General features: G+C 43.5%; 1 protein-coding gene across 6 annotated transcripts; it reads right to left on the bottom strand.

Moving 5' to 3' along the window:
- Positions 1 to 440: 440 nt before the first annotated feature.
- On the bottom strand, positions 441 to 23,991 carry LOC106585853 (ataxin-2). 6 transcript variants are annotated; one of them, XM_014172548.3, is made up of 25 exons: positions 23,317 to 23,991; positions 21,547 to 21,580; positions 21,212 to 21,271; positions 20,423 to 20,494; positions 19,744 to 19,894; positions 18,955 to 18,969; positions 16,832 to 16,962; positions 16,292 to 16,383; positions 15,921 to 16,109; positions 15,459 to 15,625; positions 13,144 to 13,335; positions 12,402 to 12,581; positions 9,392 to 9,526; positions 9,112 to 9,219; positions 8,926 to 8,996; positions 8,497 to 8,807; positions 8,239 to 8,305; positions 7,989 to 8,120; positions 3,987 to 4,004; positions 3,347 to 3,413; positions 2,689 to 2,867; positions 2,310 to 2,436; positions 1,602 to 2,014; positions 1,326 to 1,485; positions 441 to 1,050 (listed from the first exon to the last, which is right to left on the bottom strand). In XM_014172548.3, the coding sequence occupies exons 1-25, from the start codon at positions 23,406 to 23,408 to the stop codon at positions 1,022 to 1,024; spliced, it is 3,192 nt and encodes a 1,063-aa protein (XP_014028023.1). In that variant the 5' UTR covers positions 23,409 to 23,991; the 3' UTR covers positions 441 to 1,021. The 6 variants fall into 6 exon arrangements, with proteins under 6 accessions (XP_014028023.1, XP_014028027.1, XP_014028028.1 ...); XM_014172552.3 differs by having other exon boundaries at positions 1,659 to 2,014; positions 23,317 to 23,988; XM_014172553.3 differs by lacking the exon at positions 13,144 to 13,335.
- Between the last annotated feature and the right edge of the window lie 2,651 nt (positions 23,992 to 26,642).

Raw genomic sequence — 26,642 nt, 5'->3', positions numbered from 1 at the left:
GCTCATATGGAGGTAGGTTGGAGGGTGTTAACTTGGTCGCAACCCACGTTTGTCAGTTCAAATCCCAATGCGCCGTTTGTTTTCCAGCCTTACCCAACATACTTAATCGATTAGAAAATGTGATTAGTTGACTGAACAGCTTTATATGTGAAAGAAAGTGGTCCCCACCCCCTGCTAGCGCAGTTGACTAGGCATTTAGAGATCTGAAGATCACAGGTTCTAGTCTTGCAGATACCATTTCTAAAAAGACGTGAAAACTGATCTGGATGGTCGAAGGATTTCCATCATAATTATACAGCCCTCTAGAATCACTGGGACCAGATTCTAATCTTGTCCATGACCTTGGACCGACTTAATTCATACATTTGTCAAGGTCTATACATTACTTCAAGAAAGTTATGAAAAAATAAAATGTGATTAAACCAAAAATAAACAGACAGTTACCCAGTTTAAAACTTTTATTTTTTTCCTAATTTTTTTAATGTACATCTACAAAGTAAACTGTATTTTAACTTAAGTTACATAATGGTCAGGTGGGAAGTGGGATCACCTTAGCCATCAATTCATAAATAATACTTCAGTTCTTTAAGCCAAACTTGTTATTAATTACAGGAAGATTTTAATTTGTTTTAGTTTGGTTAGAACCTGTTCTTAAGTCTTGAATGCAGCAATAGTAGCAGCAATTAAACAGTCACTTTAACACTGTCCACGTTGGAAGAATTTCATATCAAGGTGCAGACAAAATGCAAGTTTCGGTTCTTTTTTTTACCTTCTCAATTGTTAAATTGGCAAGCCAAATCAAGTTCCATTTAGGGACTCTACAGGTGTGTATGGGGGTGAGGAGTCCTTTCTGTTATCAGCACAACTCTAAACTAATAAAACCTCTGTCCACTGCAACAATCTGTTTGAACATTCTGACTGGGAGAGGAACACGCATATAGCATGAGCTGTGTGGATTCTCTCTGTGTGAAGACTCAGAGAGCGAGGGTGGTAGAGGGGTCCATGTTCTCCACAGTATCCTCTACAGCTGCTGCTGATGGTGCTGTTGTACTGCAGGGACAAAACACAAAACGGAGCAAATCATTGAGATTGGCCAGTCGTAGTTAGATTAGATACAGTTGCATGTCAGTATTTATTAATATCTGTTTTCAACCAAAATTATCATTAGCAAAAAGGCTGAGAAATGGGATCAAACATTGATATGATGAACAACCCGTTTGCCCCAATTTAAGACGTGTAGTGTTTAGTTGAACAAGTAGCAAAGACATCCGTCAGGTGACTGGAGAAGTCCTCCCCCTGAGGCATGGGGTTTCGTAGGGACGTACCTTGGGGGTGAGCCAAGTAAGAGAAGTGAGCAGTGGAGGACACCGGGATGGGGTTGAGGGCATTCTGGGGGCCACCTGGCTGCTGGGGGGCCATCAGCATCATCTGAGGGTGACCAGGGTTACCATGGTGGGATGGCACCATCCCAGACTGGAGATGGGCCTGAAGAGGGAGAGAACAAGACAGAGAAAAAAGATTAGTAGAAAGAGATGCATACAACTGTTACTGACTTTGATTCCATAAAAGTGATGAATGATTTTGTTCCTGGGACCACTAACCTGCTCATATAGTATGTACTCAGAGTGAAGGGAAGGGCTTCTGAAGGTGGAGCTCACCTGCTGCATGTGGGCCATGTGGGAGGGGTTGTAGCCGTGCTGCATCTGCTGGGGGTGGAGGTACACGGCCTGCTGGGCCGAGGAGAAGCTGCCCTGGGGGGACTGGGGGTTGGGCCCCGGGGTCATGGAGGGTGGGGTGGGGGCCAGGGCCTGGTACATCTGCTGCTGGGGCTGGTTGCCCATGTGCAGGGCCTGGGCAGCTGCAGCAGCCTGGTGTTGCTGGACAGGGCTGGGGGCCGGGTGGTTGCCACCGTGCTGCACGCCCTGCTGGGACTGGCCTGTGGGGGTGGCCGAGGGCTGGGGATGCAGGGTGGTATTGGGGTGGGCGTACTGCTGCGGCATGGGGCCTTGTGACACTGGAACCCCCAAACAAAGACTGGGTTATTGTCACGGACCAGACAAACGTCACCATGTTTGCTTTACCAAAACAAAATAAGCTAACGTTTATTGCGCAATAGCACACCATTTATGCTTTTTACATGGAATTAGAGTGGCTATGCAACCGTATTACAAATCTCTCTACCACCGGTCCCAGAACCAAAATAGAGTAGCTGATTTGGTTCTGGGTGGTGAGATGAGGTACATACACACAACCAGATAGTGGGAAGAGTAGAAAATGTGGTCTGAGACACATATACAGGGGAGTCTTACCGTACATGGTGTGAGTCTGCTCACCATACTGGGTGGTGGAAGAGACCAGCTGGCCGGGATGGCCGTGGGTGGGAGGGGCCATCATCCTGGCCTGACCCTGCATCACCGGGCTGAACACATGCTGGGCCTGGGGGGAGACGGGGAAACTCACTGCCTGCACGTGTGTGTGTGTGTGTGTGTGTGTGTGTGTGTGTGTGTGTGTGTGTGTGTGTGTGTGTTGTCCTATTCCAAAGACACTGCTGATGATTTTCAGGCATTCATGTGCTCATTGGAGGAGTATTGGAATTCTTTCTACAAGCCCTGAAAATCTGTAGGGTCTTCTTTCCATTATCCATGGTCCATAGAAGTGAGTAGAGTAGTTATTTTGGCAGATTGTTACCTGTGACTGGTAGTGGGGCATCAGTTGCTGGCTGGTAAACTGCTGTGGGCTACAGGTGAAGTACTGGGTTGAGTAGGCAGGGCTCTGGGCCACGATGGGCGGCCCCGCGGCCGGGTGCATCATGGTGGGCGTGCCCTGGGGGTGGTGCTGGTCTGACCTCTGCTGGGGCATGTTGGGTACTGCAGCAGCCAGTGGCATACCACAACAACCGTTCAAAACACAACATCCAGAATAACAGGAGATATATCTGGGTGGGCAACCTTTTAAATTCATTATTTGTCTACAATGCTGAATCCATCTAAGATGACATACACCCTATGAAAATGCTGAATTCCAAAAGCACAGCAGCACTGTTAGGAGCTGTTTGGCTCTGCAGCAGACTAGACAACACCATCAAAAGCTCCACACATTCAGCAGCGCTATCACCCGATGCAGGCCAGCTGTTACAACTACAAAACAAATGAATATTTACTGCACAAAGTCATGAGAATGTCTTCACTATGCATTTGGCTCCATGTGCACGCATGTGTGTATGCAGGGGCAGCATGTCTGACTTCTGGAAGCAGGCTTTGACTGTTCATCTGGCAGCTGTACTGTGCTATTGATGAGGACAAGGAAGACATGAGACAGCGTTGCCAGTGAGCAGTCTAACCTTTACCTGGTCTGTAGGGCTTGGACTGGCTCAGCGTCATATGAGGCATCTGGACGTGGTACATGGCTGGAGACTGGCAGAGAAGATCAGAAGAACACCAGGGTTATCCCACCGATTTCTCAGCCCCTCTTGACCCCTTACCCTTTCAACTCTGACTTCCTCATACACCCACAATCCATGTTCACAGCATGCCTTGTAAACTTGAAGAGAAGAAAGGTTGTCTGGTCTCGTACCAGAGGTCACATGCATACACCTGTCTGTCCACACTGGGCCCCCCCTTCTATCACCTAGATGACTATGAACCATGCACTTTTTATTCTACCTTCATCTGCACATTATTAATGCAGGCTCATCAAATAGCAACATTTGCTCACATACAAAGACAAGAATTGCTCTGCATTTCTTCAGTTTGTAAACTAAGAATGAAGACAGTCTTAGGTCAGGGTAAAAAAATGCTAAGGCAGCGAGACCATTAGTTGTCAAATGAACCAAAGTAAGCTGTTAAACGAAGAGAAGATCAACAATTGCAATAAGAAATTGGCAAACCAACATCTGATGGGACATTTTCAAGCAAGCAAAACATGACATACGGATTTGGACAAAAAAAGGTGAGAAAAAGAGTAGAAAGCTTAAGAAATGCACAAACCTTCCAGATAATGCTTTTCTAATGGAGAGAGGAAAGGGAGAAACACAACCATTCTTTAGTTGCTTGTTTGTGGTAACTAGAAAATGTTTCTCTCTCAAGTGACTAATGTTGGATCACCATAGCAACTTCAAGACCAAAATAGATTTATTTCTTCAATAAATCACTTTGTGGCAGATATTGTATGTGCTTTTGGAGACAGCGCAAGTCCAGAGATCTCCATCACACAATTACATAGTTCACAACGGATTCACTAGTCTCAAACTGCATTCTAGGGCTGGGCGGTAGACCGTATTTTACTGTATACACACACACACCGGTATTGATGCACAGACCGGTTTGGGTTTTTACTTTACCTTCTGTAAGGGTATTTGAATGTTTGTTAAATGTGATATGCCGTGTGTAACGTTCATTTTTATAGTTTACTCCACTACTTGAGTCATCTCTCTCCGGGTCTGGTCCCCCACCCCAGGGTCTGGTCCCCCACCCCAGGGTCTGGTCCCCCACCCAGTCACTCAAGGAGTGCATGTTGTTGTTTGACCACCGGACACTTTCGTTCAGTCTGCATGGTCAATGCAGCACATGCAACAATTTTTCCACTTTGATCTTAATATAAATCCACAAGCATACTAAAACTACAATATTAGTTTGTGTTTCTTATATCTGCGAACAGCTAGTTTGTATTTTCTTAGCATGCTAAGCTAAATTGTGTTAGCCACTAATGCTAATTGCTAGTTAGCTGACTAGTCATATGTTGGATGTATGAATAAAGATTTAATGTAGCCAAAGACTATAGGGTCCCCTTGGAAACACTGATCACCATTTGGTTCCTACCCTGTCACAATAACTCGTCCATGGCATTTTCATTTGTTGTCATGTCACTGTATTCAAAGTGCCCACTATTATTTATATTCTATTTCCAAAAGTTCAACCGAGTGGTTTGATCTAAATTGCAACATTTGGTTAAAAATAAGGCCTAGTATTTTTGTCCATATCGTGGCAGTGTGGAAATGATCTCAAATGAGTGCAGGAAATGATTTTAGGTTGAAGTTGAATTAAACAGTATAAAACAATCAGAATGGAGAAAGACCCATTAGAATGTATGTGTTTCCACCCTAGGGTCACGTACTACTAATGAAGAAAATGTACAACTTAAGAATCAAAAACAAAATACCGTCAAATTTGAAAAATACCAGATGACATTTTGGCGATATCGCCCAGCCCTACTGCATTCAGGACTAGCATCAAGACAATGCTTCTGTATACTGACAGGAGATACTCAGAAGAAAAACAACTCAAGCTCGACTCAAACCCACCTGAAGTCTCCTGAAATGTCACAAACCAATACAAAGAATTAGTAGGCTACTCTACATGACTTCAAACAGTGAGTAAATGACTGTGGAATGGTGAAACGACCAGTCAGGCCAAAGAAGGACCTCTAATATATGCATGCCACAACTGCATATAAGGACATATGGATCACACAAATACCCACAAACTATAAAACACTGATAGTAGTGAAGCAAAAATTGAAGGTGATCCTTCTGGTTGGGAATGATACATTCCAGGGTGTTTTCTGGGTCAAAATGGGGCTTAGGTGGTGGATGTGGAGGGGCCGTGGGCATGGTCACTGGTGCGGTCCCTGACCAGAAATTTTAGAGACTATTGTCCGCAGTGACAAAATGTAGCTGTTATATAGCTAATTTACTCCAGTCTACACATCTTGCCATGGCTTATGCTATTTGTGTGACTCAAATGTAACAAAATCAATGTGGGCCCCATGACATGACAAAGATGGTCCTGAATGAATCATTTGGGAAATGTGATTGTCCCTGACTGATCTTAAAATGAATAGCTCCATAATCTTTTCTACATACTGTACTTTATAGCGGGTTTTAGTTATTTAAGTTTACACTGAACCTTTTCCCATCCCACTTGTTTTTTTATGTTTTTGTTTTTTTTACTGTTTGGACATAAGTGGCCTGAAAAAAAACACTTACGCGGCCCGCCCTAGACTTTTCTATACAGAAAAAAACTACAGGTCGACCGATTCATCGGAATGGACGATTAATTAGGGTCGATTTCAAGTTTTCATAACAATCGGTAATCAGCCTTTTTGGACACCGATTATGGCCGATAACATTGCACTCCACGAGGAGACTGAGTGGCAGGCTGACTACCTGTTATGCGAGTGCAGCAAGGAGCCAAGGTAAGGTGCTAGCTATCATTAAACGCATCTTATAAAAAACAATCAATCTTAACATAATCACTAGTTAACTACACATGGTTGATGATATTACTAGTTTATCTAGTCCTGCGTTGCATATAATCGATGCGGTGCCTGTTAATGTATCATTGAATCACAGCCTACTTCGCCAAACGGGTGATTTAACAAGCGCATTTGTGAAAAAAAGCACTGTCGTTGCACCAATGTGTACCTAACCATAAACATTAACCCCGTTCTTAAAATCAATACACAAGTACATATTTTTAAACCTGCATATTTAGTTAATATTACCTGCTAACATTAATTTCTTTTAACTATTGTGTCACTTCTCTTGCGTTCAGTGCAAGCAGAGTCAGGGTATATGCAGCAGTTTGGGCCGCCTGGCTCGTTGCGAACTGTGTGAAGACTATTTCTTCCTAACAAAGACAGCCGACTTCGCCAAACGGGGGATGATTTAACAAAAGCTCTTCCGTGAAAGAATCACAATCGTTGCACCAATGTACCTAAACATCAATGCCCTTCTTAAAATCAATACACAGAAGTATATCTTTTTTAAAATCTGCATATTTAGTTAAGAAATTCATGTTAGCAGGCAATATTAACTAGGCAAATTGTGTCACTTCTCTTGCGTTCATTGCACGCAGAGTCAGGGTATATGCAACAGTCTGGGCCGCCTGGCTCGTTGCGAACTACTTTGCCAGAATTGTACATAATTATGACATAACATTGAAGGTTGTGTAATGTAACAGCAATATTTAGACTTAGGGATGCCACCCATTAGATAAAATACGGAACGGTTCCGTATTTCACTGAAAGAATAAATGTTTTGTTTTCGAAATGATAGGTCATTAATATGGTCAAATCCGGAAACTACGGCTCACATGTGTTATTATATTATAATTAAGTCTATGATTTGATAGCGCAGTCTGACTGAGCGATGGTAGGCAGCAGCAGCAGGCTCGTAAGCATTCATTCAAACAGCACTTTCCTGCATTTGCCAGCAGCTCTTCGCTGTGCTTCAAGCATTGCGCTTTTTATGACTTCAAGCCTATCAACTCCTGAGATTAGGCTGGCAATACTAAAGTACCTATTAGAACATCCAATAGTTAAAGGTATATGAAATACAAAATGGTATAGAGAGAAAGTCCTATAATAACTACAACCTAAAACTTCTTAACTGGGAATATTGAAGACTCATGTTAAAAGGAACCACCAGCTTTCATATGTTCTCATGTTCTGAGCAAGGAACTTAAACGTTAGCTTTCTTACATGGCACATATTGCTCTTACTTTCTTCTCCAACACTTTGTTTTTGCATTATTTAAACCAAATTGAACATGTTTCATTATTTATTTGAGACTAAATTGATGTATTGTATTAAGTTAAAATAAGTGTTCATTGTTCATTCAGTATTGTTGTAATTGTCATTATTACAAATAAATATATATTAAAAAATAAATACAAAATTCGGCTGATTAATCGGCTTTTTTGTTCCTCCAATAATCGGTATTGAAAAATCAAAAATCGGTCGACCTCTAGAAAAGGAGGTGTTGTACCACAACACACAGACAGAGAGCAGGAGATAAGGGATGAGGTGAAAGGAGGGTAAACTAAATATTTTAGGACCCTCATCCACCTTCCATGCTGCTTAGCAACTGTGCATGCCAATCATATACCACTTATAATTTCATGGGGATGTCTCAGCTTTCACAAGTATTCTTCTGACCTGCCAGAGTTGTGGGGGCATGCAGGGGGATGAGTCTGTGTGTGTCGTCTCACCTGGACTCCAGGGCTGACAGGGGTCAGAGGGTACATCTGGGGGAAGTAGACCTGTTGAGGCTGCTGCATGACGATAGAGGGGCTGGGCTGGCCTTGGGGCCGCGGGGGGGTCGGGGTGGTGGCCGGCTTTGGCTGCACACACAGGCACATATTACAAAGTCTTTTCATCTTCAAAAGAAATATCGGACTCAAGCAGAGATATCAAATAGCAGAAACAGAAGATGCAGCCTATGTGGGGAGTCAAACTGACCTGAGGAGTGAAGACCCTGGGTTTGAACTCGTGGGCATTGGGATTCAGAGTTGACTTTCTCATTTGACTGCGGAGCAGGAAAAAGGAATACATTAACATAAGACAGAAAATAATTTATTTAGGCAAAGCGGGAGTTCCAGGATGATACATTTCTCTCAGGTTGGCTCTTTAAAGCTGCACTCCATTTGTGCCTACCCTCAAGAGAGGCCCACTACAACACCAACTCAAATGGAACAGATGCATGGCCATGACACTCACTCTGCCTCATCCTCGTCCTTGTCTTCAGGCTTGGCTCCTCCGCTGAAGTTGGGTGCAGCTGTCTGGACGCCCTGCGAGGTCACGTCAGGCCCCCTGTTCTGCTCCGGGGCGGGACAGAGGGAAGAGGACAGAGAGGGGGATGGTGCGCCAGGGCTGTCTGGCTTGTTGCTCCTGGCGGGGACCACAGGGCCCTCCTCAGACCCCTCCAACCCCTTGTCCAGAGGAAGCTGCTTGGACTTCTCTCCCGTGTCCTGCGGAGGCTTAGTCACCATCTGCTGAAACTGTGGGTCTGGGTTAGAGCTGGACTGCAACTAAGAGAGCGAGATGAGTTTTAGATGGCTGTACTAACAAAGATTATTTATGACATTTTCTGTATTTCACTGTCAAGAGATACTTCTTCCTGAAGGAAAGTGAGGACACCTAACTTACCCTAAAATCTACACTAAATTTCTTTAAGTTGTCTATTTGTTTTCTGTGGTCTGGTGCCATGGAGGGGGGTCCTGCAGAGAGAAAGTGAAAGATCATGAGACGTTTCACCAATACAGAAATAGAGTTGCATTTCAGACAATACAATTGGATCCTCCTCAAACTGTGAGCTGTGTCCACGCTGCAGACCTTTAGACAGTGGTCTGTTGATACTAGGGGGGCTCTCCAGAGGTTTCATGTTCTCTTTGTTGACCGTAGGAGAGTTCTGTCTCGTCGCCTGGACCCGAGAATCTTTCGCTATATTAAGGGATGAAAGAAGGGGAGAGTAAATTGTCAAGTGCCTTGTTTCAGACAGCGGTCGATTGACTGCTTTTAATATGAAAGTGACAGATTCTTACGTTTGTCACTACTTCAGAGCATACAGCCAGAAAACAATAGGAGTATGGATGTCGATGGCAAGCAGACTTACCCTCTGCTGAGGAGGTGGCGGCCATATTGGGGGCAGGGCTAGCAGCAGGTGAGGAAGCTGACATTGGCGTGGTAACGGGTTCCACGGGAGCGGACCCAGTCTGGGGCGAGGGACCAGGGGATCGAGGTCTGTGTGCTATAGGAGAGCAACAAACACCGTTATCCTACACACATCCAAAAGAGAGAAATCCCTTACACTACATAAGACTTCACAGCTAAGATGAGAACATTTCATTGTCCAATAAGTTTACACGGAATGGAAATTTGTCTTTAGTCTATCTAGGGCTGTCGCAGTGACCGTATTACCGCCACAACGGCAGTCGAGTCATAAGTCTAATTCCCTGTGACCACTGGTCAGGGTAAACCCATCCAAAACTGCGCAAATGAATGGCCCTGAATGGTAGCCTACCAAACTTGCCAACGAACCTCTAATGGCCTCGTACTCAGCACTCCATTGTCCCTCTAAATCACTTCATGATTTAATCATCTGAATGAGGACAATGGTGATGGGAGTCAGAGCTCCCGTTCTGAAATGGACTCGAGAAAAAGCCCAGGACCCAATATGCATAAATGTATTTTAAAACCCGGAAGGATGTGAAGGACAACCGGTCCGATGAGAATGAGGGAAGCAGCAGAAGACATTGTTTTGATACCTTATTAAACCAGAGCCGTTACAGAAAGAGAGAATGAGAAAGCACAGAGCGAGCATTGGTGCGGTAACTGAAAGGTCACTGGTTTGAATCCCCGAGCCGGCAAGATCCTTGAGCAAGACCGGGGAGAGCCCCCCTTAGTATCAGCAGACCACTTTTAAGTTCTGCAGCCTGAACAGAACTCTGAAATGTGAGGCACAGGGCTAGTAAGAAAAGGGGGATACCTAATCAGTTGCACAACTGAATGCATTCAACCAAAATGTGTCTTGTGCTTTTAACCCAAACCCTCAGAGAAGTAGGTTGCAGAAACAAATCTACCCAAATCCTCTAATTCCTTCAATTTACAGTGTTAAATAACTAATGTGTGACTACAATATTTTTTGTGAACAAATGTTTAGTTTTGGCATTATGATAAAGGTGGGTAGCAAAATCGTTGTGGAAATCTGTTGCAGCTCAAGTCAACTACAAAATCCACAATGCAATGCTCTCTATGGGCTGCTGGCTAGCAAGCAAACGTAGCTACACACAATAATAACAAAGACATAATCAGCATGTAACATAGCAAATTGGGATACAACCCGGGTCTTTAGCGACAGCTCTAGCACTGTGATTCAGGGCCTTAGACCGCTGCGCCACTCGGGAGGCACAAATATACTTTTGAGATGGGGAAATGTTGCCCATGCTATGAAAAATGACCACGCAGTGCATTCTGGGCAATTCAGGGACAAGGAGCACCCTCTTTTAAGGAGTGAATGCGAGTCTATTGGGCGCTAGCTCAAAACATAAATCTTTACCAAGATGTGAGATAATTAACTTGCCATCTATAGTATCGTGACACTACGTACTTGAGGAAAATAGGCATGTTTCTCAACATATACACCGACTTTGAGAAAGGGATTGCGTGACAATTAGTTTAGCAATCGCGTGACGCAGCATGACAACGTGAACGTGATTGGTTGACAGTATGCTTGGTCGGGGCATTATACGTTCCCATCTCTTTTCTATAATATATCTCTAGCAATGCACCCTGGACTAAAGAGGCAGACAAATGGGAAAAAATGTGCTAGGCTCTGTTAAATTACACATTTCTCCAGGTAGGAATATCGCAAAAAATATGATCAATGGCTCATTGGAGAGAAGACATCCTCCAGAGTCAAGACATCCTCCGGTATTGAAACCTGACATGTATGATAGACGTTTTCACAATGTGAAAGTCATATTCCTATTAACTTCCAGTGTAGTGTGAGTGACTATCACGGTGCTACTTCATACCGGACGGATTTCTGCCTGCTTGAACACCAAAAACTCACTCAGAGATGCACAAAAACTAAACATTCAAAATGAATGAACCTTCAAGCGACCTCTTCAGCGCCCGGGGAGCAGTTTAGGGGTTAACTGCCTTGCTCAAGGGCAGAATGACAGATTTGTCCACCTTGCCAGCTCGATGAATCAAACCAGCGACCTTTCAGTTACTGGCCCAACTCTCTTAACCTCTAGGCTACCTGCCTTAGAGAGCAGAAGCGTGCAGTGTTTGTGGGAATGTGAGAGTAAGACACGGGACTCAGGAGGCTTGGAGCAGGCATGGAGGGAGAGACCGCAACTACTGTTCTCGCCCTGGAATAACTTCTTGCTAGTTACCATCCCATCGGATTACATTGTACCGGTCTTGACTGCATCAAACCGAGAGAAGCTAGCTAACTTGGCTACTTGAGGCTAGCCATAATGTTACCTTGCATCTCACTATCCTACAGTTAGGCCAACACATCACTACTCCATTCAAATTAGCCTAAATACAAGCCTCCCTGTTGGTTGTTGGTTGTTGTGGCCTTTTAATTGTCGTTGTCATGCCATCTTCCATTGATTAGATATCCCCTAACTTGCTTGACACACAAGCAGATTAACAATGCAATCATCTCGCCGAGGGAAGGATGAGAGCACATGCCCTTTTATGCAACTTCTTCCAAATCATCAATAGTCTCATGCAACACTTATGTTTTGATTTCTAAGACATTCCCAGGTTTATAGGCCTATCACAACTAAATAATGTATTTTATTGTGACGGTGTAGGCTATATTAAATGGATTCATTTGACTTGTTAATGTTCCAAAGGCGTGCATCAGCATCTTGTACGTGTGGAAGCCAGGAGATGCTAAACATGTTATGTTAATTAACAGTCAAATGCCATGAGACCGGCAGTCATTTGCATGACAATTAACGGCTGACAATCTTATGACCGCCACAACCCTAGGCATACCATTTGTCTATGTAATATAACCACAGTGGCTATATCTGTAACAATCCAAGCTATTTTGCCAGGTGTCATTTCCACCCCAGTCCTGAAGGACCGATGGGGTTTCTTACCTCCGCTGACCACTGAAGACCAGGTGCCACTGGATGAGCTGCTGCGGGTAGCCGGGGGCACAGGCACCTCTCCTGGAGCATTGTGGGGCATGAAGTCCACTCCCGGGGGGACTCTACTCCCGGGGGGAACTCTGTGGGTGCGAGGGGTACGCTGGGTCTTTGGGGACATCCTGGGAGGGCCTGAAGGGAGAGAGATGGTTGTGACACATCCCATCATTTAGCTAGAAGGAGCCCAGGTAGACTTATGAGCCACTAGTACCACAAACTATATGCAGCTAGGTGGACAATACAAACAGCTACTTACCACAGACGATATTACAAAATGATTGAGGAACGGTGATGGAAAAACAGCATGAATACATACACCATCTTTCCTTCACCAATACAACGGTCATCAATGCACCCAGTGGACTTAAACACTGACAAGTCTGTGACAAGCCTTTGATTAGTGCCTCCTGCTTTCAAGGCCACACCATGGGAGTGTTACTGGAGAGCGACCAACACCACACAATTCACAATGCAATGTGTGCAAGGAGAGCGAGAGAGAGCAGGAGCGAGAGAGACAGGAGGATAGCGGAGGTAGGGCAAAGAAGAAAAAAAACATTGAAGTCCAAAGCCGTTTCTCAATTGAAAAGGAGCGTCTTGTAGCAGGAGATTAGAGACAGCAGCAGCACAGCCAGCCCAGCCCAGCGGTGCACGTGGCTCTGTGTGTTCACCACTCTGTTAGGAGGGAGGTAGCTACCTTCAGAGGACATGCGTCTACTGGGTATAGTGGAGATGGGAGCTGGAGAGCCGTGAGCAGAGGGGTGAGACGGGGGCCGGGAGGGCCGCGAGGGGGGTCTGGATGGAGGCCGGGTGGGCGTGGCCGCCCTGGGTGGGAGAGGGGAGGGGCCTGACTGGTAGCGGGAGGAGGGCGATGGGCAGGAGGTGGCACCTGATAGGACAAATGACAATGAGCAGAGGAGGAGAAATAAGGAGAAACGAGAGAGCAAGGACAGAAAGAGGACTGATAATAAGGTGGAGCGAGGGGTAAAGACGAGGGATGGGTACACAAGGAAAAGGAGGGTGATTCAAGGAAAGGCGGGAAGAGGAGACGGGGTCAGCAGGTTGAAACGGATAGAAACAGCATAGCAAAGAATAAACTCTAGAGATTGATGAAAACAGTGTAAACTTCAAAAAAGGTCAAAGAAAGTTAGGACGCCGAACAAGATGACAACTCAGGAAATGAAACTGAACTGACATTCAAATTGTTAATGTAGAGAGAGAAACATGCAATTGTGTTTTTTTGGATGAGAGGATGATTACCGAGTACTAATGTCTGAAAGTCAAGGCCAAACTCGCCACGGCCAGTTTCCCAGACAGACTGACAAATCCTATAGGTGATCCGACAGTTGTGGTCTAAAGACCAGTTAGAATATACAATACAAACTACGAGATGAACATACAGCTTAACTAAAAAGAAGAACGTTAACTAAAACTAGGGATTGGGTAAATTCAGGACTGAGATGAGCTCATTCAAAAATAGCCAGTCATGTTCACACAACTGAACTCTACAGGATGCCTGTAAAAACCCATCTAGGGGTGGTCTGACAGAGACATCCTCTGGCTTTGACAATAGTGCCTTTCATTCAGGCATTGTGTGGTGCCCTAGATTTACTGGGGGAGGTTGGGTAATGGCATTATGTGCACGAGCACAAAACACCACATCTGTCATTTTAGTCCTTTCTCAATCTGCCATGTCAGTCATTTTTATATGCCAGGAGTGTAACAATTCCATCCAGAATATCCTAGGTTTTTTGGCGAACTCCAAGGTCTTCTGATAATACTAGTCCCGTGTGAATCAACATCCCTGTGTTCTGAGAGCAATGTCTGAATTTGACAGGTGTTGCTCACAGTTTGAGCAAGAAAACAATAAGTGATTGGATAAATTGAACGAAGTGCTGCTCATAGCCTATATATGAACGGCCAACATGTATCAACTTCCACAGTGAATGCTTTGGTTGTTTTGTGTGTGTGAATTGAATATTGCCAAATGCATCACTGAAACATATTGCTCCTATGTAATGCAACCCTTGCTGTTAATAGATCCCAAAGCAGCATACAACTGAGCTAAACATTTGGAAATGACAAGTTAACTGTTTAGCACCCATCTGAAGCCTGGGGGGCATTTAGGATGTAGTGTTTAGCTCCCATCTGAAGCCTGGGGGGCATTTAGGATGTAGTGTTTAGCTCCCATCTGAAGCCTGGGGGGCATTTAGGATGTAGTGTTTAGCTCCCATCTGAAGCCTGGGGGGCATTTAGGATGTAGTGTTTAGCTCCCATCTGAAGCCTGGGGGGCATTTAGGATGTAGTGTTTAGCTCCCATCTGAAGCCTGGGGGGCATTTAGGATGTAGTGTTTAGCTCCCATCTGAAGCCTGGGGGGCATTTAGGATGTAGTGTTTAGCACCCATCTGAAGCCTGGGGGGCATTTAGGATGTAGTGTTTAGCTCCCATCTGAAGCCTGGGGGGCATTTAGGATGTAGTGTTTAGCTCCCATCTGAAGCCTGGGGGGCATTTAGGATGTAGTGTTTGGCTCCCATCTGAAGCCTGGGGGGCATTTAGGATGTAGTGTTTAGCTCCCATCTGAAGCCTGGGGGGCATTTAGGATGCCTTCTACTGAGGATCGTTAAAATATTACACTTTCTTAATTCAAATATTATATATATCAACCCAAGACCTAAAAGATGGTTTGGTTCAGAAACTTGGAACCAAGCTCGATGTATCAGTGTAGCATATTGTCGCTTGGACTTGTTGAAATATCTTCACGCCTAGAAAAAAAACATCCAGGCTTCCATCCCAAAAATTACAGGGAGTTTGAAAAAAACTAATCTTGGCCGAATCGTCCTCTGGAATAACGGACATTCTGGGGTAATAAATACATAACCAACATTCTCTAGTAATACTAGTCCCATGTGAATAGGACTTTAGTCTACACCTGTTGTTTACAAAGGATGTGACAAATAAAATGTGATATTGTTCCATGCTCCAGGATGAACCAGGGTGCCGGGGGTCCTTACCTCCGTTGACAACCCGCTGGTCGGCTCCAGAGCTGGGGGTGTAGTCGTGAAGACCTGGCCGGGGTGGTCCGCTGCTGCTTTGGACCAACCTGGGGGAGTTCTGACGACCCGCTCCCCATGACATCCCCTCTCTGTTCCTCTGACCCGGGGGAATGTACTTGTTTTCTCTACGGAGAGATCAGTGACCCAGGAGAACAAGTTCAAAACTAATGCAACTACCACAATGTGAAACCAGATGTGCGAATTGGCAGCGGACTCCTACAAACAACCTGCAAGCCTGCCTCTGCAATGTCCACAACTGAACGAGAGCTTGAAGACACTGCAGTATGCCTGTATGTTAGCCATGCATGAGAGAGGCGAGTCGCAGCTGAACATGGATGCGAGTGATAGACGAACATTCAATTTATCGATGCTAGCATAAACTAATGGATTGTGAAAACCCCTTGCCCCTCAGAGACCCACCTGTTGAGTGTATGTTGCTCCCTCTCTCCCCTCACCACGGCCGTGTACTTCTCCTCCTCGCTGCGCTCATCATTCTCCAGGGCCACGCGGGACTTGTAGGTGGAGCTGGACTCGATCTCCTCCGCCAGTTGGGCCGCTCGAGCCTCCCGCTTCAGAAACTCCTCAGAGTTATCCCGCTCCAGGGCAACCCTGCACAGCACAGGGCAAACCTTAAACACACACACACACACACACACGTCCCCAAACAGGGGACACACACATGCAAAGCAAAGTGGGTGCTACACATTGTTAGTGGATGAGGTGAGTTCCTTCTTGATAAACCTGGCTGTGCCTGTGTGACGCATGAGTGGACAGAGGCAGGAGTAGCTTACGTGTAGGTGGACAGGCTGCTGTCGTAGGTGGACTTGATGCCATACTGCTCTTCATTGTACTTGAACATGTCATTCGGGTCCCAGCCATTTGACTAAGAGGAGCGAGGCAGAGAGGGAGAGGTTTTTGGTCAGATGATATAAACTATGAATGGAGAGTAAAAAACAACAATGCTCTGGAGTGAAGTGTCACCTAGCTCCAGATTTAGGATCATCTTCCCCTGCCCCAATCTTAACCTTAAAGGAAAACTTCGGGATTGATCTACTTCCCCAGAGTCAGATGCTACTGTAGACTTCCAGTCATCGCACTAACGCTAGTTGGCATTGGCTGCAAAACAACCTCCAATTTCCTTCATACTGGAAGCAGAGAGAGAGTTCATCTGACTCTGGGGAAGTAGACAATGGCCCTCATTGCCAAAATCCCAAAGTAACCCTTTAACCACTAAGGTGGAAAATAAACTGATCCCAGATCAGCATCTAGGGGCAACTTTGACCACAGCAGCAGATATAGTTCCATGCAGAGCACTAAATGGAAAGCAATACCACGTCTGTGTCCAGAGACTCCAGGCTGCCTGAGACCATGTGCTGCTGCCGCCCTCCATCCCACGGCTCCAGGTCCTTCTCCTTGTGTTCCCCGTTGATTCTGCCACCCACTGCAGTGTCCGTGAAGTTATCTACACGTTACGACACACATTCAGAGTTATATACAGCAGACAGACATGCATGCAAACAGAGGGGATCACACATACACACGCAGGCACACGCATAGGTAAATGATGACTGTGCAGGTGTGGAGAAGGCAGATAGCACATGATCTGCCGTTCTAAGAGCCAGGTGCACTCTTTGCTTTGGCAGTGTTCATGTCAGGATAACCATTAGACAGTCACAACACCGAAGTAGCAGAATCATAGTGTTAACATTAGGGAGAATGAGTACAGAAATCAATGATAGTAAGCAAAATAAATCTATAAATAACATGCACTTAGATTACAGTCATAGCATGAAAAATATGCCTTCTGACCTGCCTGGAAATGTGATCAGGCAGAATTGATTGAATTATAAAAAGGAAAATTTGAGACCGCACTTGTCATTTTTAAACGAGAGATATTTTAGCACAATTCAACATCTTTGTAAGTACTTTTGTTTCAGTTGCATTTATTCAATTGAGTCAACCAAAGCTCTTTAGAGAACCAAGCCATTTGAATAGGTCCTCCAGAAACATGGATTTTAATGACAAGGGGGTCTGGCTGAAACAAGCCCAATATGAGGATTGACCCTTATAATATATGGCATCCAGCAGACACTTTTATCCAAAGAAACTTACTGTCATGGGTGCATATCTATTTTTTTACGTATGGGTAATATTCCCTCAAATGTTGTCCCTCACTGAGCAAATTTCAGGTCTGCAGAGCACAAACTTCCAACATTGTGGAAATTCTGTGCAACTTCCAATGTGAGTTTACAGTGAACACCGAGTTATAGTTTCAGACAGTGATCAAGTAGGCTGTCGCCATTTACTCATAATGTAGGCTTATCAGAGTGGCCAACCATCAAAAACAATGGAGAAATGCACATCATAACATGGAAATAGCTGTTCTATCATTCAGCCTAAAGTAGCAGCCAATGTGTGGTCAATGTAGGCCTACATTCCATGATACATTTTATTTTGTATAGTGGTTTCTTGTGTCAAACACATTTTCAGTCACCTCCTTGTCTGAAAGACAAGTGGATAAGCAGGTTAAAAAGTATTATTACTCCCATACCATTATTATAGCGAATCAGACATATGATAATACCCTCCGCCTATTGGCTACTTAGCTTATTCAAGACGTCTCAAAATACAACATTGCCTCTTAAGACAAAAAAAGCTCTTCAGCCGACTCGCTTTTCAAAGGTCTAGAAACTTACACGTTTTGTGCTCTTGTAGGAAGCAATCACTCCCCCCTATTGCATACTACAAATGATCTATAACTGGGCTAATAAATCACTAACTAGCAAAGGATATGAACAAAATGTGCATACATGCAGCTCTCACGTTGATCTCAAAACAAGCGCATCTACTCACGACCACTCATGCTGTAAAAGCAGTCCAGTTCAACATGAATGGCACAGATTCATATGGCAATGGTCTATTTGCATATAGGCCTACTGCAGCTCTGATTGCTTATGCCGCAAAGGTCTGTGTAGAGTACAGGCTGAGTCGTGCGTGTCAACACAATAGAATCCCACTCCGATGCGTTTTTCCTACAACAAAATCTCTTGCATAGTTATGTTTTGGTATGTTGCATTGAAAGTGGCTAACATTGCGTTGATTCAATCACAATTCCCACAGTAAAGGGAAACTTTGATAGTGTTAACTAAAGGGGAAAACTCTAGAAAGTTGAGTGACTTTCAATCTCGTGCTTCTCTGTGCAGGCTGATATTTATTTTGTGCGGCAGTCCCGGGGAGCTGCTTGCAGCTTAGAGGGAACGTTGCGTATGGGTGGTCCTGGGAATCGAACCCACTATCCTGGCGTTGCAAAAGCCATGCTCTACAGAGGACCCTTGCACTACTGCATTTCCTCAAAGCTTTTGAGGTTTTACTGTTTACCCCCTTACCATCAAAATTAACATGTGTATGCGTCAACAACAACAAAAAGGTGCAAGAGCAGAAAACAGCATATTACCTGTGTCAGTAGAGACTACACCCATTTGAGGAAAAACACATGGAAGAGAGGGTCAGTTGAGAGAAGACAGGTAGCCTAACCCTGGGGTTCCCAACCTTTTTCCTGAAGCGCCACTATGTATATACTAATGTTTCCATTCCAACCACACAGCTACATTTCTTTCATCTACAAAACAAATGGGTTTCTGATGCATTACCTGAGACTTAGCCCAGTGAAATATCTGGCACATGGCAATGAGATACTGTATGCATTTAACATGTGGCCTTTGCTATTTGTCAGCTAGAAACTGGGTTGGCTACAACAAGAACCTGGACACCCAGGGATGCTTCCGGAATGGCTGTGGGGAAGCACTGATCTAGCCCATCTACTTCACACAGTACCACTTCACTAGTTGATTTGATTACAATGCTAACTAGCAGAGTATATCATTGCTCACTGTGCAGTGTTTGAGTCCTGACAGGTTTAGAGGTAATATAGATATATTGGATCACAGCCTTATTGAGTACCCCTGCAGTGCCTGGGAGACATTCAGAGCAATCAATATTTCACATTATTACTCAATGACTGGCCACAGAGGGAGCATTCAGTTCAGGCACATGATCTAGCCCTTGGCTCTGCTTCTAGACATGATAACAATTCACACAGAAGGAATGGGCAATCTTTGTATTGGCCAATAAATAGGCATTTCCTCACGAATCCAACCAACTCAAGTTAACTTTGTAGGTGGAGCTATGTCTTTAAGGGGCCAGTGACAACCTTGAATGTATAGGTCTTGACATAAGGATGTACCTTTTCTGGCAAAATTGAAGTCCACGTCTCTGAAGTGCACCACCACCACGTCGGAAGCCTTGAAGATAATGCTGTCCACGAGGTCTTCCTGTCGCAGGCCCACACTGGGCCCAGGACTCTTTATGTTGGCTGCATCCAGAACCAGGTCACACTGGGGGACGGACGACAGAGTGGTGAAGTAGAGAGCTCCATCAAATATCACTGTAAAGGCTTAGGTTAGCCTACTCCCTGAAGGGAATACATGGTTGTATTTGATATTTATTTGGGTTTTATGTGTGAGATTATAAACACTGTATCAGTAAGTGATCCATGTAAAGCATTTTCCCTTTAATAAATGGACAACAAGGCTGTTAAACTTGAAGCACATGTTGCATGTAAGGCCCACTGTGTGTAACCCTCCTTTTATGTTACCAAGAAAGATATAATACTTGTGAAGCCAAGCATATTCTACTAATAATCATTCAGCAGACGATTTTACCAAAAGCAACGTACAGACATACGTATGAGTGGTCCCGGGAATCAAACCCACTACCCTGGCGCTACAAGCACTATGCTCTACCAACTAAGCTACAAGGGACCAGGTCATACAACACATATCTAGCCATAACAATTAAAATGTACTTATTGTCACCCAAGAGGAAAAATGTGGCTTGACATTGCTTCATGTGCTTATCCTTACCTCTGGGCTGTATGTTTTAAACACCCCATCATAAACCATTCCATTTTTTACTTTCAGTTCACAATTGGTTCCCTGCAAATGAAGGGAGAAAAAATATTACTCCGTTATCATCGTCATACACACGAGATGTACGGTTACATTCCAACTCAACTAAGACCATTGACTTGCTGCTAAGAAGTATCTCCATTGGCAGTCTGAACAACACATTTAAACAAAGTTCACTCCTAAAAAAAATATGCCTTTTAATTAAAACAATCTGTCAATCACACATGGCTTAATTATCACAAGGGAAAACAATATGTGGTACATGTCACTGTTGCTTGGTTGATATGCTTCAACGAGTCAACAGCACAAGTGGCATAGAGGTCTAAGGCACTGCATCTCAGTGCAAGAGGCGTCACTACAGTCCCTGGTTCAAATCCAGGCTGTATCACATCCACCCATGATTGGAAGTCCCAATCACGGGTGCACAATTAGCCTAGCAGCTTCCGGGTTTGGCCGTCATTGTAAATAAGAATTTGTTCTTAACCGACTTGCCTAGGTTACATAAAAAAATTAAAAGTGTAGTGTGCTGGCATTAGCTTTCCAGTGACATTAGATAAAAAAGCTTTGTTCAGTATTTCCCCTGCTTTGGGGAGGGGACACATCCAACATACACAGTATCTGGCTCTGCTACCTCCGTCTAGAGATCGGTTACCAGTTAGTTTCAAATCATAAAATGTATTTGGTGTTGCCTGATCCTCACAGCCTTAATGCATCAAGTGATCGGGGAACTGAGGGGGAACATACCACTAATGATGTCAAGACATGGACCATCCTCATGTTTGCATATACACCATTAGAGACAACCTGAAAGACAAAACGTATTGATCATGCAATTCAAACCTGAGAGCCCAAAGTAAAATAACACCAAAGAATATGTGTGCAAACATTATGGACAAAGAAGAGTGTGACAGACAACTGTGTACCAGTATGCTGGGGGGGTTTTCTCCCATAAAAAACAATAGTAGATATGATACCCTAGATAGTGACAAATCATCATTAGCTGCCAACTTCACATCCCTAATTCAAATAATGGGACTGAAAACCAAATCAAACAATGATAAATGAAACTGTTCACTTACTGCTGCTGAAGGTCCTTTGGCACTATGCCGCCCCCTTAAAGACAAAAAATAAAAAACTATAATTGTCAATATCATTATAATCCTCAAAATGACTCATTGCTGATTCTGTGACACAAAATAGACAGATAAATGCAGTGTTTGATGTCTTTCCACAGTCAAATAAACACTAAGCATATTTAATGAGTCCTGCATACCCTGTAGTGATAATGATTCATATGGGTAAGTTTCACCTGAAATATGACTGGCTAGATATTTTCACTAGCTGTGCAGTGGATACTTCACTTTCCCACACACACACACAATTTCCTTCTGGAATAGGAAATACATTACTGAAATAATTTCAGTTTGCGCTTGCCTCCCTAACCCATATGACAGGTTATATATGCATGGCTGGTTTAAACGTCTATGATGCATGGGTCAGGACTCCGAAGTGTGGAATATGACTATTGTTGTTGGTCCCCCCCCCAAAAAAAAACACATGCAACGCTGGAACGTACTGTCCCTACCGTCAACATAGTTTGCTATCAAAATAGACTGATATGTTGATGAAATAAAGCCCTTCTGGTTAACGATAGTACTTACACAAGCCATGTTTCAAGGGCACAATTTTACACAAGCAGCAACTAAAACGTCATGGTTGAAAGTCCTTTGTCGGTCTCTAAATTATATCTTCGCCACAAAACCCCGCCACGCCCCCTTTTCTTTTGCAGACTTGCACGCACTTACAAGTTAAAAATGATTGCAACATCGTTGCTGTGACTCCGACTTCAAAACAAAAAAGGTAGCAAGCTAGTTTGGCAATATGACTTGCTATCGCCGGTGTCAAAACTTCCATCTCGCAACAATATTTAAAGGCAAAACGTTGAGTGGTTGTGTCCTGCCCACCTTTACTATACTGACTTATCCATTTGACGCCGATGCAATGAAGGCATGAATTAAATTACTCAACGATAGAAAGCGTTAACTGGTTAACAGGGTAGTAGCCTAGCTAATTCTAGTTAAGACGGTATAGCTAGCTAGCTAGCCGTTTGATTTCTAGCTGCATACGCATCCTCTTAACAGGACGATCCATCGAAGCAAGTGGAACAGGATACAAACCACTGCTAGCTAGCTATGCTCTCAATACTAGCTAACTTACAAACAGACATGGAGCTACCAAACCAAAACTAGCTAGCTAAGTACGGCATTACTGCTGGAACATGCAGTACTACGAGACCGTGTCCAGCATCATTCGTAGGCCTAATTTGCTAGGGTCCGTGCTATCCGGGATCCTCGACGTCCCTCACCCGTTCACATTTTAAATGGTTACATTAAGGCTAGGGTTAGGGACATCACAAGGATTCCGAATAGTATGGACCAAGTTGCTAACTAGCTGGATAGAAACTTGCCTACCGCCAACGACGTACGGTTAGTAGTCAGATAATAAGCATAAGCTGGCGTAGACCCAGATAAAATTATTTCGTGTTGAGGTGCTGATTAACGGTGAATAACCTATAAGCTATAAAAAAAATATTTAAAAAAAGTCGCACACTTCATATATATAACCTCCCAGTAATCAATAAATTACTGTGAGGTTAGAGATCGTTATATGAAGTGTGCGACTGTTTTTATAGCTTATACTATAGCAGTCAGGGCGACACACGTTGACATTTATCGTGGAAATATCAACTACTGTAATTAAGAGCATAGTCAGCGATTGATAATTTCACAACGTTGGCATCATAATAATAATATGGTTAGCTAAAATGTCGACTGAATAAAATCACCTACCTGCCCAAATTCTGTCGTCCGCCACTTCCCCCAGCACCAGAGGCAGCGCCACTGCCGGGTTTGCGATTACCACCGGCCTGCTTCATTGACATGATGAGCCCATAAACGACGTGTGTGGTGTATTCCTAAAATCTCAAAAACATGCACTGCAACCAAATGACGACTGGATAATATTTAGCGATAGTTAACTAGTTTAAAAAAAACGTCAACTTGATAACGTCGCTCAGCTACTCGCGCATGTGATTCCAAACCTATGAAAAGTTAGCTAGCCAACTTAGCTAGTAGCTGTGTAAGTTAATGCCTTTTAAAAAATATAAGTAACGCTCTTTAAAAAATAGAATATGCGCTGACTACACTTGTAACAAATGGGTGAATTAACGCTCCTGTCAACTTGTTTTTCGATTCTGAAAATGTATTTAAATTCTGTCAAACGGGATTTTCAGCTAAGTCTGGTTCTCTCTTCGTTGCTACCAGCGAAAAGACCAAAACCAGTCTTGAAAGGAGACAAAACAGCGGAGGGATATACCGATTTCCGTCACGCTTTGATCCCACCTAAATAAACTGCCCCTCGTCTTTTGACAACCTTAAAATGTTCATGTTTCGAATAAAATAATAATTATAAACCCAAATGAGTGACTGGCGGTCAATCCACAGTCTAACCGTCAGGTATTTTTTGTGGAGATATAAGACCTACAAATTGCACTATTTACAGGAAGTCAAGAGATCATCCGCAGCGGTAGCAAAGATTTGGCGGTACCATGGCATCCACGTGAGCCGGGTGCTAGACGATCTTTGATCATGATGACACCCATTCATAAAAGAAACAGCTCAATTCGTGTTAAAGACATACAGCTACATCTTGAATAATGAAAAAATTGCATCAATAAATATTTCCATTTAGTATTGACTGTCAGAAGGTTGAACCACAGTCAGAGATATAATTTTATCACTATGGGTTGAGAAGTTGTGAGGCGAAAGTGAGATAGATGGCAGTGTAGCAGCTAGGTGTAGGCAATGGTAAATTGGATTATTTATTTATATGGGAAAAAACATCCATCTTGGTGAAAGGACTTAACATTTTTTAAAACATCTAAACTCTTTGAGATGATGATTGGAGTTGGACCTCTGTTTGATCAACTGAGTTAGTGCCAAAAGCCCAGAACAGTGCTGTCCCAGGACATATTCCTGAAATCTATCCTTTTCAAATTGGGCATAACTGCTTATTGGTGGGGAAGTAACAGTATTTCTATTCTATAGCTCGGTATAGGGATCATTTGTATCTCTCACATGTAAAATAAATCGATTTTACCAATAGGTTTGATTAATTTTTGTAATCTGATGCAGATCATGTCCAAATAATTTAGTGACATTTTCACTGACACAGATTAATGAGGCTATATCAAACTTTTGCCACAGGTTTCTTTGTTGTTGACAAAAGTGGTTCTTTAAATGGACATAGCTATATTTTCCAGAAATTACTTAATTAGACAGAAAGGGGCACACCTTGGCACATCACCAAAATCATATATTGTTTGCCTAATTTGGGTGTCATCATGAGATAAGAAATTGATTAATTGTATTGTAACAACTGCTGCCTGGGAATGGGCGTTAAAATCTACCCTATTGGAGCGGTGGTTTGTGTTTGAATTTGGATCGGACTACATTGTAAACGAGTGCCATATCTTACAATGACTGGATAGGTATTTAACAAATCAGCTAACCACTTCATATGATATAGCAATCTGATGCCCGACTGTACAGTCGATGACGTAGCACTTAATCAATGGGTGATGCAATGCAACGCCAGCACATCTTGTTGGGCAGGAACTCAACCCCTGAGTTTGCCCATGGGTTGGGAGACCAGGATCACGTTCCTTGAAGGCACAATGTGCAACATTTATAGATGTGAATGACCAATTGAAGAATGATATACATTACCAGTCAAAAGTTTGGACACACCTACTCATTCCAGGGTTTTTCTTTATATTTACTATTTTCTACATTGTTGAATAATAGTGAAGACATCAAAACTATGAAATAACACATATGGAATCATGTAGTGACCAAAAGTGTTAAACAAATCAAAATATATTTTATATATTTTACATTCTTCAAAGTAGCTACCCTTTGCCTTGATGACAACTTTGCACACTCTTGGCATTCTCTCAACCAGCTTCATTAGGTAGTAACCTGGAATGCATTTCAATTAACAGGTGTGCCTTGTTAAAAGTTAATTTGTTTAAATTTCTTTCCTTCTTAATGAATTTGAGCCAATCAGTTGTGTTATGACAAGGTAGTGGTGGTATATAGAAGATAGCCCTATTTGGTAAAAGACCAAGTCCATATTATGGCAAGAACAGCTCAAATAAGCAAAGAGAAACGACAGTCTATCATTACTTTATGACATGAAGGTCAGTCAAAGCGGAAAATGTCAAGAACTTTGAAAGTTTCTTCAAGTGCAGTCGCAAAAAAACATAAAGCACTATGATGAAACTGGCTCTCTTGAGGACATCCACAGGAAAGGAAGACGCAGTTACGTCTGCTGCAGAGGATAAGTTCATTTAGAGTTACCAGCCTCAGAAATTGCAGCCCAGATAAATGCTTCACAGAGTTCAAGTAACAGACACATCTCAACATCAACTGTTCAGAGGAGACTTTGAATCAGGCCTTCATGGTCGAATTTCTGCAAAGAAATCACTACTAAAGGACACCAATAACAGGAAGAGACTTGCTTGGCCCAAGAAACACAAGCAATGGACATTAGCATGGAGGAGGAGGTGTGATGGTGCTTTGCTGGTGACACTGTCTGTGATTTATTTAGAATTCCAGGCACACTTAACCAGTATGGCCACCACAGCATTCTGCAGCGATACACCATCCCATCTGGTTTGCGCTTAGTGAGACTATCATTTGTTTTTCAACAGGACAATGACCCAACACACCTCAAGGCTGTGTAAGGGCTATTTGACCGAGAAGGAGAATGATGGAGTGCTGTATCAGATGCCCTGGCCTCCACAATCACCCGACCTCAACCCAATTGTGATGGTTTAGGATGAGTTGGACTGCAGAGTGAAGGAAAATCAGCCAACAAATGCTCAGTATATGTGGGAACTCCTTCAAGTTTGTTGGAAAAGCATTCCAGGTGAAGTTGGTTGAGAGAATGCCAATAGTGTGTAAAGCTATCATCAAGGCAAAGGGTGGCTACTTTGAAGAATATAAAATATAAAATATATTTTGATTTCAAATCAAATCAAAGTTTATTTGTCAAGTGCGCCGAACACAACAGATGTAGACCTTACAGTGAAATGCTTACTTACAGACTCTAA

This window comes from Salmo salar, chromosome 24 (genome assembly GCF_965601325.2).
Source record: "Salmo salar chromosome 24, fSalSal1, whole genome shotgun sequence".
Taxonomy (NCBI): domain Eukaryota; kingdom Metazoa; phylum Chordata; class Actinopteri; order Salmoniformes; family Salmonidae; genus Salmo; species Salmo salar.
Note: the sequence above shows the minus strand (reverse complement) of the source record. Positions and strands in the feature narration are given on the sequence as shown.

Coding starts and splice junctions, on each gene's coding strand:
- LOC106585853 (XM_014172548.3), bottom strand. CDS start 23,408: ATGTCAATGAAGCAGGCCGGTGGTAATCGCAAACCCGGCAGTGGCGCT. Junction 13,336..15,458: donor CCAGCGGGTTGTCAACGGAG/GTAAGGACCCCC, acceptor TTGTCCTATCAG/GTGCCACCTCCTGCCCATCG. Junction 8,808..8,925: donor AATTTAGTGTAGATTTTAGG/GTAAGTTAGGTG, acceptor TCGCTCTCTTAG/TTGCAGTCCAGCTCTAACCC.